Source organism: Dendrobates tinctorius, unplaced genomic scaffold (assembly GCF_039654945.1).
Source record: "Dendrobates tinctorius isolate UK_male_01 unplaced genomic scaffold, ASM3965494v1 ptg000041l, whole genome shotgun sequence".
Classification (NCBI taxonomy): Eukaryota; Metazoa; Chordata; class Amphibia; order Anura; family Dendrobatidae; genus Dendrobates; species Dendrobates tinctorius.
In genome coordinates, this window is record NW_027361709.1 from 7301850 (window position 1) to 7317838 (window position 15989).

Here is a 15989-nt window from a genome sequence, read left to right on the forward strand (position 1 = left end):
CTTGAAAGAACAACTGCTCCTCCCCATTCTACACATACTCTCCTCTTTCCTCTCTCCTCATTCCTTGCATGCTCTCTTCTCTCCGCGCTCGCCCCTCTCCCCATCCCTTGCACGCTCGCCTCTCTCCCCATCCCATGCGCGCTCGCCCCTCTCCTGTATCCCCATCCCTTGCGCGCTCGCTCCTTTACATGCGCTCTTCTTTTGCACTCTCTTGTCTTTCCCCTGTCCCATGCGGTTTCTCAACTTAGTTTCTGGACATGAGGACAACTGTCCTTCAGATGCACAAGTAACCACTTACCTTACACAACTTTTGGTCAGGGATATTAGTAATGTTTTCCATCCTGGACCGGAAAGATGCTAAATGAATTGTGGCCGAGCTGGCATATCTTTGCAGTCCTGTCTCTTCTTCTTTCTGTAAGTGAAAGGAGTATTTTCTAATTTCATTTTCTTTATACAGAAAACTTATCCATCATAGGAAAGAAACACAATCCAGGAAAACCCACTCTCCGACCAGGCACTCAAACACCATGCCCACCTCTTCCAGTGATCACCACGTAGACCCTGGGAGGCAGCCCAACGGCATGTGCAGGACCGGATTGGATCGGCACATGAGCTTGCCCAGCTCCGAGATTCAACCTGAGGACAACGGACAGTATCCGGTACGAGCGATGACATGTGCTTTATACAAGTACCGGCAGATCAGATGTGTCACTGTCATTTCTGCTGTGTTTTAGATTCCACCCCAGGCTCGACGTGCTGCCCCTCTTACACCGCCCCCACCTGAAAAACGAAAAAATGCCCAGCTGTCACAGACCGCTAAAAGTGAGTGATCTGATCATTTGCTCTAGTCACCAACTGGTGGCAGGACATGAATGTGATGTGCACAAAACTCTGCAGCGTGCTAAAATAGCATCACCGTAACAAAGGTTTACACTAAATAGGTCACCTCTAAAAGGATTAGAAAAACATGGCTGCTGTTTTCTAAAAAAGCGCCACCAATTAGCACCAGTTGCAAGATTGTACACAGCGCCACACCTATGCACAGGTTGTGAGTGGTATTGCAGCTCAGCCACGTTAAGTCCAGTGGCTCTGAGCTGCAATACCAGACACAACCCATGACAATCATCTTGTATTCCTTGTGTAAAAGGAGCAATAATGCACATGCATAACAGGCTTTGTTTATAGGAGTGCACAATACCACTTCCATAGATGTAAACTAACTCCCACACAGCCCCATCACCCCCTGTTCTTGCCATCCGCATGGTCAAACCTTCACTGATCATGCATACATTGCCTGTTCTTTGCATAGTTGCTGAATATTGTTTGTGTTAATCCGTTCCTGTACAGTACGTTTTCTGACCATTAATTCCATTATATTTATTTCTATTTTTTTTTTTTAAGATGGTGTGGATAAAACCTCAAGATCCATATTAAACATGTCCGCCACTAGCATGTCCTCTCTCGACACCTTGTGCACGACTTCCACAGACTCTTGTCATCTCACCGCAGCCTCCAGTCCCAGTCACACTCCTCCACCGGTCCCCAGCAGAAGTGCACACACCACAGTGTCTCAAAGTCTGGACAACTGCGTCTCAGTCCCCGGAGCACTGGACTCCCACAGTAAACGGACAGCTCCAGCACCTCCTGACAAGGGGAGCACTTCTGATATCGAGAGGAACCCCTCAACCAAGAGAACTGCCCCAGCCCCTCCTTGCATGGAGGCCTTCAACACGGTCAACCTGGAGAGCAAAGCAAAATCACCGTCAAAGTCCTGGGCACCGGAAATCGAGAACTGTACTGTAACTGTACCCAAATCTATTGGTGCCGAGTTAATTGAATTGGTCAGAAAGAACACAAATCTCAGCTATGAACTGTCCCGGGTGGCTATAGGTGTCGTCGTCGGGCACATTCAGACGTCTGTCACGTCTACAGGTCCCGTGATGGAGCAGATTCTCATCTCTCTAGTGGAAAGCAAGGTAACGTGTTACCCTGTAAGGCTATGCGCACACGCTGAGTAAATGGATGCAGAAATTTCTGCACCATTTCTGCATCTCTTGGCAGGAAAAACGCAGCTGCAAAAGCGTTTTTTGACTGATTTGAGTGAGCTCAATGGTGGAAAAACGCACATAGAATTGACATTATGTAGATTATTTTCTGCATCAATCTGAAAGTCAAAAATACTCAACGTGTGCCTGACTTTTCAGGTGTCTCATTCACTTTGCTGGCATCAGGACTGCTTCAGGTTTTGCTAACAAATCTGCATGTCAGAAACACATCAAATCTGCAATGTGTGCACAAGCCCTTAAGTTGTTGTCTTGTTAGCGCTTTTCAAACTCTTCATATCGAGGTTTAATATTTGTTATTGGGAAACTATTATTACTCATTTCATACTCCAGACCAGACCCTTAGAGTTAATTTGGATCCCTATTATTACTCAAACCCAAATCTGACCTCTAAAATCAAACCCAGACCAGACCTGTAAAATAATTCAGATTCCTAAAATTCACAGAACCACCCGCTAGTTAGACTTCTGAAAATGATGCACATCAGAGGGCACGTTCTCTGTCACCATTGTAGTCTATGGTCCCAGCGGCGCTGACGTCCGAATCCTGTCTTGTGCGTAAGTTCGTTCACAAGCCCCGACAGGACCCACGAATGGGCAGAAAATCACAATGTGAAAGCCTAACATTTTCTGACACATCAGATTTCAAGCCAAAATTAAACTGTTTTGGAAATGTCCAAAAATCCCTACAGTTCTGCTACAATGCTGGCGGTGTCATTCTAGAAGTTTTCCTTTTTTATTTTCTTTTTAAAGTTCTTTTAAGTTGTCTGTAACTTTTTGGTTCATAAGCCAATATATTTCACAGTTGATCACCCACACCAATCATGAACACCCCCCTGGGCGGATAATTTGTTCTGCATAATTTATTTACATCGTATTGGAAGCCGTGCATTAATATTGATGATGATTTATTGTAAGCCGTCCATAAATATTGATGCTGACCTGGTTTCCAGTTTGATGGAAGACGAAGGGAAAATGTAAATGCCTAACCAGCTAAGCCTTGCACATTGGAAATACTACTTTACTCTGTCGCCTAATTGGGGGACACAGAACCTTGGGTGTTATGCTGCTGTCCACTAGGAGGCGACACTATGCATAATCTGAAAAAGATTAACTTTGGCTCCTCCTCTGCAGTATACACCCCTGGACGGCGTCAGCCTTCTCCAGTTTTTGCTTAGTGTCGCAAGGAGGCACACCTTTTTTTTCCGTTTTTTCCTTTTTTCGTCCGGAAATACAGATGAAGAAAAGTGGGTCTCCAGCGAGACTCCCGGCATGGCTCCCTCCTCGGTCCCCTATTAGGGGTACCCGGTTGAGGTCGAGGTGGTTTTTCCCCATGTCGCTCCCTCCCCAGTCCCTCGGGTCCTGGTTCGAGGTCGAGACCCCCCTCCTTCCCCAACCCCTTTAAGGGGTCTGGGATGAGGTTGAGGCGAGGATGAAGACCCCCTAACGGTGACAGACGCACCCTCCCTAATCCCCCGCAGGGGGCATTAGGTTGAGACGCCTCAGGTAGGGTCGGAGATCAGGCAGCTTTCCGCAGCTTCCAGGGACCCCAGGCCGGCTGAGGGATCCTGTTGGGGCCGGGGGAGGGTGCGGACTGGATGGCACAGCAGAGACAGGGTTTTTTCTGCATCCCTGTCTCTGCAACAGCAGCGGCTCCATAGCGCTTCAGGGGCACCCCATACAAAAACCGCTGCCCCTGCTACCCCCACCGCTATCCAGTCGACCATTCTGGGGGGGCTGGTACAAATCCGCCCCCCCGGACTACCGCGCCGCTCTGGAGCCCTCCTGGGCATCAGGCTTCTAATTTAGGCCGCGGCTTCGGCCTAGCTGAAGCCGCCGCCTTTTCCCCGCCCCCCGGCCCGCCCCCCGGATGACCAAAATGACACGCTGGAGTGTCATAGAAGGGGCGGATTGAAGCAGAAAGGGCGCCTTTTTACACAGCCCAGCGCGCCCTTTTCAGCTCTCCGCCCCCTCCTCCCTCTCCTCAGAGCCCCAGTGGCCATTTTTTTTCTGGATGAGATCCAGGAGAGGAGCATCACAGCGGTCTCCGGGGGGCACAGAACTGGGATCTGTCGGCGCTGGACCTAGAGGCACACCGGTGGGGTAAGCTCACAGCTGGGTTCTCATACTCAGCTGTGAATCTATACTTCCTATAAGGCTCTCTGTGGGTTCCCTCTGCGTAGCCACCCCTGTACGATCCCTTATAGCCAGCCTCTGTGCACTATGCCGGGCTCAAGGAAGAGAACCAGGCAGGAATGTTTCTATGCATTCTGCACAGCCTGCAAAGCCACGCTCCCTAGTGGCAGCACGTATCCGCACTGCCGGGACTGCATCCAGAACTCCGGGTCAGAACCCCAGGGACTCCCTACTGACGCTTCAGTGTCACAGGCCACGCCGGAATGGGCAATTCAGATGTCTCAGTCTATGTCACAGTCCATAGACAACCTAACTGCTACATTACTGCAAGCTCTGCAGAGTCGGGCCCCGGCTATGGACGGTACACAGCAAACGGACAGCTTGTCTCAGGAACATGCTGCTTCCGACTCTCTCAGACGTAAGCGGACCCACAGGTCTCGATCACCTAAGTCGCACTATAGCACAAGGTCGTCCCCCTCTAGGGAGAGACAGCGTCATTCCAGGTCTCCTGGACAGTCCCCTGCCACAGACAGACAGTGCAATTTACCACAGGGATCCCCCGCCCCAGGTCGTCCTCCAGGGATCACCTTAGCGAGGCACAGGATTCGGAGGGCATCTGTGACTCTGACTCAGATAATGAAACGGTCAGGTCCGTGGTACCTTCTCCCCCTAGCAATACAGCGCTAGTTGAGGACATAATTTCTGCCATTCATCGGGTGCTAAAAATTCCAGAGTCCCCCCGGAAGTCCCAGAACATAGGATTTGCTTCGAAAGTGTTCAAAAACCACCTAAGGTCTTCCCTAATCACGATGAGTTTGAGAAAATACTTACCAGTTTGCGCAGCCTGACAAAAAATTCGCTAATCGCAAATATTTGGAAGCGAAGTACCCCTTCCCACAGAAAGACATCAAACAATGGACAGATCCACCTGAAGTGGACCCTCCGGTTTCTAGGCTAGCAGCGCAGACTTTACTCTCTCTGCCGGATAGCTCAACCCTCAGGGACGCAGCAGACCGGCAAGTAGAACGCATGGCTCGTTCTATTTTCGAAGCGGCAGGCGCCTCTCTGGGCCCTGCATTCGCTTCAGTTTGGGCAGCCAAGGCCATCCTGGCTTGGGCCAAAAAACTACAGGAGGGTCTTCAGGCTTCAAATCCTGAACTCTCGGACCAAGCGGTCCAGATGGCAGTGGTAGCAGACTACATGATTCATGCAGCCCTGGATTCCGCCAGAGGTGTAGCGGGAATAGCATCTAACGCCATCACGATCCGACGCATCCTCTGGCTGCGAGAATGGAAAGCGGATGCGGCCTCAAAGAAGTCCCTCACGCGACTTCCGTATATTACTGGAAGACTTTTCGGCGAAAAGTTGGACACCATGATAGCCAATGCCACTGGGGGTAAGAGTACCTCTCTCCCTCAACTAAAACCGAAACGCACGTTTAAACGAAGAAACCAGACGCGATTCCGATCCTTTCGGAATTCCTCAGGCTGGTCCGTTTCGCGCCCAGTGCAAAACCGCAACCGTTCTCCACGCAGAGACAAACCACGGACGCAGCAGCGACCGGACAGGGCTTGGCAGTCGAAAGCAGGCCAAGCGAAACCCAAGGGAGGAAAACCTCAGAACTTCACTTCATCATGACTCGAGACCTCCGGAAGACACCCCACCAGTAGGCGGCCGACTTTTACTCTTTCAGCAAGTCTGGCTGCCTATTACAGAAGACAGGTGGGTCAGGGAAATAGTGTCTTCCGGATACAAGATAGAGTTCACTTCCGTTCCACCGAACCGGTTCTTCCTTTCTGTTCCTCCAACACCACCAGAAAAGGCTCGTGTTTTCCACCAAGCGGTTTCCTCTCTCCTTCAATCAGGAGTTGTGGTGCCGGTTCCCGCGAACGAGAGATTCCGAGGATTCTACTCAAATTTGTTCGTAGTCCCCAAGAAAGGAGGCGGCGTCCGACCCATACTGGACCTAAAACAGCTCAACAATTACGTACGGGTCCGTCATTTCCGCATGGAGTCCCTCCGGTCCATCATTGCATCCATGGAGCAGGGAGAATACCTCGCCTCCATAGACATACAGGATGCGTATCTCCACATACCAATTGCTCCCGCCCACCAGAGGTTTCTCAGGTTCGCGGTCAACCAAAACCACCACCAGTTTGTCGCCCTTCCGTTCGGACTCGCCACGGCTCCAAGAACGTTCACCAAAGTCATGGCGGCCACCATGGACGTCCTGCACTCAAGAGGCATCCTAGTCGTCCCGTACCTGGACGACCTCCTCGTCAAGTCTCCCACTTTCAAAGACTGCGAGGTCAGTGTCTCAATCACTCTAGACACTCTGAGTCGCCTGGGATGGCTAGTCAACCTACAGAAATCGTCGACCATCCCAACTCGGACTCTAACATTCCTGGGAATGGTATTCAACACCGCCAGGGGCCTGGTGCTCCTTCCCAAGGACAAGACACTGGCCATCCGTCTGGGAGTTCGCACACTCCTTCGCAGGCCTCCTCGATCTCTCCGGTTTGCCATGAGAATCCTCGGCAGGATGGCAGCAGCAATAGAGGCAGTGCCATTTGCCCAGTTTCACCTCAGGGTCCTTCAACTAGCCATACTCAGGTCTTGGGACAGGAACCCCTTCTCCCTCGACAGGGAGTTCAGGTTGACGTCATCAACCAGGAGATCCCTGCATTGGTGGCTCAAACCAACCTCGCTTACACGAGGGAAGCCATTCCTCTCAGGACAATGGAAGATCCTGACTACCGATGCAAGCCTGACAGGCAGGGGGGGCGGTGCACCTACATCACAGGGCACAGGGCAAGTGATCACCGAGGGAAGTGACATTGCCCATCAATGTTCTGGAAATCAGGGCCATCCTCTTGGCACTGAGAGCCTTTCATCACTTGCTTGCAGCCTCGCACATACGGATACAGTCGGACAATGCCACGGCTGTGGCATACGTGAACCACCAAGGCTGGACCCGCAGCGCCCAGGCGATGAGAGAAGTGGCTCATATCCTCTGCTGGGCGGAAGACACAAGGTCGGTACTTTCTGCGGTACACATTCCGGGTGTAGAAAACTGGGAAGCCGACTTCCTCAGCAGGCAAGGAATGGACTCGGGGGAGTGGTCTCTCCATCCCGAGATTTTTTTACCAGATCTGTCAACTCTGGGGAACCCCGGATGTGGACCTAATGGCATCCCATCTCAATACCAAGGTCCCCAATTTCATGGCCAGGACACACGACCCGCGGTCGCTCGGAGCGGATGCCCTGGTCCAGGACTGGTCCCAGTTCCGACTCCTGTACATTTTTCCACCCCCTCCCCCTAATCACCAGGGTCGTGAGAAAGATCAAGCAAGAGGGAGTTCCGACCATCCTCATCGCGCCAGACTGGCCCAGACGTACTTGGTACGCCGACATCGTGCAACTTACGGAAGACGCCCCCTGGCGTCTACCCGACCATCACGACCTTCTGTCTCAAGGTCCGTTCTTCCACCAGAATTCAGGGGCTCTCAATTTGACGGCATGGCCCTTGAAACCTGGATTCTAACCCAGGCAGGTTTTTCACCGGCAGTCATTGCAACTATGATCAGGGCAAGGAAGCCTGCCTCCGCCAAGCTCTATTATCGTACCTGGAGAGCTTTCTTTTCTTGGTGCGAATCTCATGGACAAGTCCCACTCCCTTATTCCCTCCCGAAGGTACTAGGTTTTCTTCAATCGGGCCTAGACGCCAAGCTATCCTTAAGTTCGCTTAAGAGTCAGGTGTCGGCGCTTTCAGTCCTTTTTCAAAAGCGCATTGCTATTAAACCGCAAGTAAGGACTTTCATCCAGGGAGTTTCCCGATTGGTTCCTCCCTACAAACGTCCGCTGGATACGTGGGACCTCAATCTGGTCCTGACAGCATTGCAAGCCCCACCCTTCGAACCTCTTAGAGGAGTTCCACTCTCCATTCTGTCTCAGAAAGTGGTTTTTCTAGTGGCGATCACCTCGTTACGCAGAGTGTCGGAATTGTCAGCACTTTCCTGCAGACGGCCTTTCCTAGCCTTTCACCAGGACAAGGTGGTTCTCCGCACGGTACCATCCTTCCTTCCGAAGGTTGTGTCCAACTTTCACCTTAACGAAGAGATTTCACTACCTTCCCTTTGCCCGGTTCCGGTTCATAGAGTGGAGAAGGCTCTGCATACGCTTGACCTCGTCAGAGCATTGCGGATTTACGTGTCCAGGACTGCACCTTTCCGGAAATCTGATTCCCTCTTCATTCTTCCGGAAGGTAGTCGCAAGGGGTTGCCGGCTTCCAAGGCTACCCTTGCCAGGTGGATCAGGCCCACCATACATGAGGCCTACCGACTTAACAGTTCCCCTCTTCCGGACGGTATCACGGCACACTCTACACGGGCAGTAGGGGCATCCTGGGCCATTCGGCATCAGGCTTCGGCACAACAAGTGTGCAAGGCGGCCACTTGGACTAGCCTACACATGTTTACGAAACACTACAGTGTTCATACCCAGTCCTCAGCGGATGCGAGCCTGGGTAGACTGGTTCTGCAGGCGGCAGTACCCCAAGTCTAGGGGACTGTCAACACAATATTCGTCCACTGCTTCCCACCCAGGGACTGCTTTGGGACGTCCCAAGGTTCTGTGTCCCCCAATTAGGCGACAGAGTAAAGGAGATTTTTGTGTACTCACCGTAAAATCTTTCTCTTAGCCTTTAATTGGGGGACACAGCTCCCACCCTGTTGCCCTTACGGGTCGTTGTTTCCTGTTGAGTTCTCATATTGTTCTTTGAGCTCGTACATAGTAGCCTTCTTACAGGCATGGTTATGTTATTTGGTTACGTTCCTCCTTATGCTTTGGCACAAAACTGGAGGAGGCTGACGCCGTCCAGGGGTGTATACTGCAGAGGAGGAGCCAAAGTTAATCTTTTTCAGATTATGCATAGTGTCGCCTCCTAGTGGACAGCAGCATAACACCCAAGGTTCTGTGTCCCCCAATTAAAGGCTAAGAGAAAGAGATTTTACGGTGAGTACACAAAAATCTCCTATATCCATTGTATCTGGACTTTACTAATCTCCCATAATTGCAACACAAACACGCTCTTTTAAAGTGCCCCTGTCTGATAATGCACTTGACCCAATCATCACTTATCTTATTATTTCAGTGGACAGTTCCCCTCTATGCACATTTTGCCAGCACTATAGGTGTTGGAGCTATCGACAAAAGAGCAAAATTAGAGGGGCCAAGGTCCGCCAAACCCCCATTTCCTGTAGAGGGGAACCACGGCCCGCAGCCCCCTCCATTTCTTCTAAAGGGGTGCCGAGAAATCTCCCCCCCCCCCCCATTTCCTGTAGAGAGGAACCACGGCTGGCCCACACCCCCCTCCTTTTCCTGTAGTGGGATCTTGAAACCCCCCCATTTCCTGTACAGGTGAACCGCTGCCCGCACCTCCCTCCATTTCCTGTAGAGGGGTGTCGAGAAATACACACACACACACACACTTCCTGTAAAGGGGAGCCAGGGCCTGCCCCACACTCGCCTCATGCAGAGAGCTATTTTAGTACATATTTGCATTTGTCGTGAAATATTAATTCTTGACTGACTTGTTTAACTTTTTCTGGGGCTTTGGTTTTCTGTTAGAGCTACACATCTGTTGTATCCTGTAGTCTCCACTAGAGGGAGCCTACTGCATGCAGATCATCCTTTGTGCTCAATAATAGCCCATACATACATTAAGCTCCTGAGCTCCCCCTAGTGGTGGCTGCAGGCAGAGTTTTATCATGTTAGGAGTTCGGCATCATAGACAACACTTTACAACTGCTGTAGAGATGTATTGTGAAATAAATAGTTGCACCTAGAAACGACAGACAAATTCTGTAATGATAAATCCCGGAGGCCGGGAAGAAGTAAAGAGAAGAATCCCCGTTCGAACACCCCCCACCCCCCCCCCGATCCCTTCAAGCCCCTTTTTGTTATTACCATATGCACAGGCCCAAAATATTTAGTAACAAGTTCTATTCACCGCAGTTTTATTGATGGTACATGGGATTAGCGGCTCCATGATTACAGATATTAAATCTCTCATCTGAGTATTTCCATTTCAGTTTTCAATTGTCTGGATTCCTCCTCCCGATCTCTGTATGTTTGTCTGCTGTAGGATTAGCAGGGAGACATCTATTTTTGAGTATCAGTTGATATACCCCTTGTCTTCAGCCCATGTGTCATCGGTAACCGGACCCTTAGCGAGCCCCCTATTCCTCTATGTATGGTATATAGATGCCACAGTGAGATCCCCCCCCTCCCGTCACATGGCGGCTAATTACCGCTATTATGTAATTGCTCTGCAGGATTCTGTAGTTGCAATAATTACATTTTAATGTTCCCGTAGATTACACGGCCTGTTGGGTCTGTGTCTGACACAATTGATTTTTGTAGGATTTTTGATGGCTCTGGATATTTCCGGCCGCCTCTTATGTAAGAAAACAATCCGAGATCATCCGTCTGATAATTCGGCATCATCACAAGACTAATTAGACAGCGAGGGGGAGAAAACTTGAGACCTCTCAGCTTGTCCTTATCGATTTGAGAAGTTCTTCGTTTTCTCATCTACTCGTAGATTGTGTTTATTATTGAGGCGTTTAACTGCGAGGGTCTCCATTTATAGAGGATTTCCCAAGAAATGAGCCTCGTCCCTTTCTGAGTCCTGGTTGTAAGATGTAAGTCCCATGCGACAGCGACTTGTCTACGATTTGGGCTTTCTTTTTTTTTTTTTTTTTCACGGCAAAATTTCATTTCTAAAATAGTCGGCCCATCCTCAGACAAGCTGCAAGCGACTTGCATTGAAGTCTATGGTAAGTGAGTCATAGGTTGCAATGTGTCACCGTAGGATGCCGCAGTGTAACAATCCCTGTATCAAGTTAATGCAGGTGTCCACCTTGACGACTGCAGAGTTGCAGAAAGGGCGAAACAAAGTTCAAACTCCCAAATGTCACCTCTTGCATTGGACTTCATGCAGCTGCTGCGGCTCACTTGCATTAGCTAAAAAGGATGATGGGACCCTCCACCCATTGAGCAAACCTGCAGCTGTCATCTGCTGTGGTGCTACCAGTTAGTGACCTCTGCCCGAGAGCTGACCTACACTAAACCTTGCCCGATCGTCATCCTTCTGATCCCCTTATACACATGCATGCTCAGTTCAGCTGAGCGTACACATGTTCTGACCGACATCTACCAGACCCTCCGGCAGCGAATTATCTTCCCTGAAAATAAGGGAATTGCAATTGATGAAATCCAACCTCTTTCCCCCCGACATCTGCTGAAGGTTGGGACACTGACCCTGCTGATACTCACCTTGTTCATGGCCGCCGTACCTACAGCCTTCCTGTAATCCAGGATTTCACTGCAGTCCCGTCACTGACTTTTCCCCACATTGTCATGGACGTTGCAGGAAATAGAAATCTAACGATGGATATTATTTCATCAAATCGCCATCACTCGGAGCGTTTGTTCCAGAATCCGCGGGGATGCGCTAGATACATTTCCACTTCCTGTATATTTGATAAAAGCCCAGTAATTGGTAACCCTACCCGCCTGTATATATACTCCCACCATCTTAGGACATGACTAGCCTACATGTATATCATCAGATCATGCCCATTGGGGGGGTGCACTAATATATGAAGCAGAAATCTCCAGAGATTGCAATTCAATAAATTAGATTAAAGTTGTCTATGTAATGCGCCCTTCTGCTTTCTGACGCCGATCTCTTGGGAACGTCTTCAGTGAGATTTACATGTCATGCTGGTAGTAACCTGCCTAATTATAGTGATACCGTCTCGGTGAGATCTTGAAGGTCGGCACCTGCCAAGTCTACTCCACGACACTGGCACACGGGGCCACTTCCATATCTGTGGGATTTGCCATAATTAATTCACCTTCGTTCTCTACCATCATGACATTTGTAATTCCAGATTTTTGTGATGATTCAGAATAAACTGACTGATACAGAGATGCAAATCCTCTACATGAACACGGATGCTAGCGACCTGCAGCCGCCACTAGAGGGAGCTCCCAGTATACTGTTCTCACGTTGCAGTTTATAATAAAACTGTATGCAATATTCTTCTTGGCTCCCCCTAGTGGTTATTGCAAGTAATAGTCTAATAACTTTTAAAACGTACCTGCCCTGTCGTAAAATCTGTAGAAAAACATGACTTCTGCCCCCCCATAAAAAGGTAAAACTGCTCGCTTTTGTCCAGGAACTGTCCTAATTCTCATACTTTGTAACTTGCCATCCACTAATTTTGAGTGGGTGGTTCCTTTTCATCAACCTCCTGCCAGCACTGTACGTGATTTGAACTTTATTTTTCTCAGTTTGCCCTGGACTAAAGGCTCAATTCTCTGTTAAGCGTGTATGTAGTTCGACTTACAGGAGAGCAAGATCAGAGGGGCAAAGACCCTCCCTCCCCTTCCCACAAGGGGGAAGGCAAAGGTCTTCCCTCTTAGCATGGGGGGGGGGGGCAAAGACTCACCCTCCACTTCCTGTAGATGGGGGGGGGCAGAGACCCGCCCTCCATTTCCTGTAGATGGGGGGGGGCAGAGACCCGCCCTCCATTTCCTGTAGATGGGGGGGGGGGCAGAGACCCGCCCTCCATTTCTTGTAGATGGGGGGGGCAGAGACCCGCCCTCCATTTCCTGTAGATGGGGGGGGGGGGGGCAGAGACCCGCCCTCCATTTCCTGTAGATGGGGGGGGGGAGGCAGAGACCCGCCCTCCATTTCCTGTAGATGGGGGGGGGGGAGGCAGAGACCCGCCCTCCATTTCCTGTAGATGGGGGGGGGGGGGGGGGGCAGAGACCCGCCCTCCATTTCCTGTAGATGGGGGGGGGGGGGGCAGAGACCCGCCCTCCATTTCCTGTAGATGGGGGGGGGGGCAGAGACCCGCCCTCCATTTCCTGTAGATGGGGGGGGGGGGGGGCAGAGACCCGCCCTCCATTTCCTGTAGATGGGGGGGGGGGGGGGGCAGAGACCCGCCCTCCATTTCTTGTAGATGGGGGGGGGCAGAGACCCGCCCTCCATTTCCTGTAGATGGGGGGGGGGCAGAGACCCGCCCTCCATTTCCTGTAGATGGGGGGGGGGCAGAGACCCGCCCTCCATTTCCTGTAGATGGGGGGGGGCAGAGACCCGCCCTCCATTTCCTGTAGAGGGGGGGGGCAGAGACCCGCCCTCCATTTCCTGTAGATGGGGGGGGGACAGAGACCCGCCCTCCATTTCCTGTAGATGGGGGGGGGGGGGGGGACAGAGACCCGCCCTCCATTTCCTGTAGATGGGGGGGGGGGGACAGAGACCCGCCCTCCATTTCCTGTAGATGGGGGGGGGGGGGCAGAGACCCGCCCTCCATTTCCTGTAGATGGGGGCGGGGGGGCAGAGACCCGCCCTCCATTTCCTGTAGATGGGGGGGGGGGGGGGGGCAGAGACCCACCCTCCATTTCCTGTAGATGGGGGGGGCAGAGACCCGCCCTCCATTTCCTGTAGATGGGGCGGGGGGGGCAGAGACCCGCCCTCCATTTCCTGTAGATGGGGGGGGGGGGGCAGAGACCTGCCTTCCACTTCCTGTAGATGGGGGGGGGGGGGCAGAGACCTGCCTTCCGCTTCCTGTAGAAAATCTTAAAATTCGCTAGTGTAAAGTGGCTCATGCAGGTCTGATAAATCCTCCTATTTCTGAGGCTGTCCATTCTTAAACTATGCCAACTAACTGGTGGTGAAAATTTGTCACAAGACGTAAAGTGGTAACTATGATGCAAATCATTAAAGACAGTTTTTTTTTTTTTTTTGTTTGGGGGGGGGATTCCTTGGTTCAAATTTAACTTTGTGCCCCAATGTCTTCTTTTTTTTTTTTTTTTTTTTTTTTCACGCTGCTAAAAGCCTCAGCCGCAGCTGCCGTCCTTCTTACTGATGTCTCCATTGAACTTTGCCATAGAAAAAAGAGAGAACCTTCTAATATTGAAGGCTATAACGGACAGCGGAGACTCTGGTCAGTCTGACACATCCCTAATGGATACACAAACATTTGGTCAACGATCCCAGGTCAGGTTCCACAGGACGCTGCGGGCAGAGAGTCAGCGCAGGGTAGGGTTTCCTCAAGAGACTGCCAAGTAAAGCTGAGAGGGTGAGGAGGGGACATGAAGATCTACAAGATGCCCAGGAAGGGTTAAAGGGAATATATAGAAAAAAAATACCTGCTTTCCTCCATATACAGCACCACCCCATCCATGCCTTGTCTCTGATTTTGCAGCTCCGCTCCTTTTAGATCCATGATGGAAATAACCAATGCGGTAATGAATGCAATAACAGATGATTTATTTTATTTTTTAACCCCCCCCCCCCCCATTAACCTATAATGGATGTAGCCATGTGTATGGGGGAATTGGGAGATCTGGGGGTTGGCCAATCGATTATTTAGCTGTGCGGTAAGATTTGTGACCAGCTCTTGCCTCATTTAGATTTACACAAATTTCAAGAGAAAAATTTCATGGGACACTCACAAAGTGAGAGAAGACTTTCACTGAAAGGGATTTTTATTTGGTGGCCCTTTTTTAGGATAGGCTCTCTATTTCAGATTGACAGTCCTCACCCCCGGCTATCTGCTAAATGGGGATAACATGGACTCCTTTGGGTGCATTTTTTTTTTATTTTAAATGCGTATTTTTTTGGACTATAAAAAATATTTGTGCACAGATTTGACTTGTACAGTTTTTTTGTTCCCCCTGCGCATTGCTGGCTCCAACCGAGTATCAGTCAGTGAGCTCGTTATAATTTATGACCATATGAAAATTTTTCATGATTTTTCACGAGAAGTAAATGGTGAAATTGCTGGTTTTCAGTTGCACTTTGCTATTTGATTTGTTTACAGACACGTGACAACTGATGTAATAAAACCCAACTGCAAAACTTCTTAGCCAAAAGTGCAAGCCTTTAATGGTTCTCTAATCTGGATTCCCCCCCCCCCCCCCCCCCCCTCACATTGAGTTGCCAAATATCTGCTGTAGAATAGATTTTCTGATGGTGAAATGTCTCTTGTCTGATTTGCAGGATTCCAGCACTGGATTACCTTCCGGACAGATCTGTCATGACGAGCAGCGTCTGGAGGTCATCTTTGCAGACTTGGCCAGGCACAAGGATGACGCTCAGCAGCGCAGCTGGGCCCTGTATGAAGACGAAAATGTCATCCTCTGCTACCTGGAGGAACTCCTCCTCATCCTGGTGCGTCACTGAATATGGGCTTACTACGTTCCATATGTGCAGTCACTGGTTTGTAAATGGAGGGTTCTAGTTTTTACAACAGAGACTATTGCTAATTCTGGGGGTTAATGACCCCAGGGTGCTCAAGGCGTTAGATTGTTTTGCATTTTGCTTTTATTTGCTGCTTTATTTCTTGTGATAAAACGGCATCATGTTATTAATGTCTGTGCAACCAGCAATGAGCTGCAGGTCTTTGTTGGGTGGGGGAGTTCAACAGACAGCAATCTTACTCTTTTCCGCTCTGATCGCCATGACTGACAGGTGTCTTCCTATGCACATTCATAAAGAGCGACCTGTCATTCACGGAGAAGCCACCAGGACAGACACAACAGAGACACTTGGTTCCAGGACAGTTTTTCACAGTATATTTTATCTGAAACTCCGCAGCGTTTCAGAGTAAGGCTGGGTTCACATTGCATTATGGGTATGCGTTTAACGCATCCGTTACATAGCGGCACTAACGCTATGTATCGGATGCGTTAATGCACCCATTGGTCACAATGT

At 50.2% G+C, this 15989-nt stretch overlaps 1 protein-coding gene across 2 annotated transcripts in view; it reads left to right on the forward strand.

Annotated features, from left to right (window-relative positions):
* Positions 1 to 15989, forward strand: part of NCKIPSD (NCK interacting protein with SH3 domain) — a 46280-nt gene that overhangs the window by 17999 nt on the left and 12292 nt on the right. For both annotated transcript variants that reach the window (XM_073575081.1, XM_073575082.1), the window contains 4 exons: positions 458 to 659; positions 735 to 822; positions 1402 to 1976; positions 15276 to 15446. In XM_073575081.1, coding sequence (XP_073431182.1) covers positions 458 to 659; positions 735 to 822; positions 1402 to 1976; positions 15276 to 15446 — 1036 coding nt within the window. The remainder of the gene's footprint in view (positions 1 to 457; positions 660 to 734; positions 823 to 1401; positions 1977 to 15275; positions 15447 to 15989) is intronic.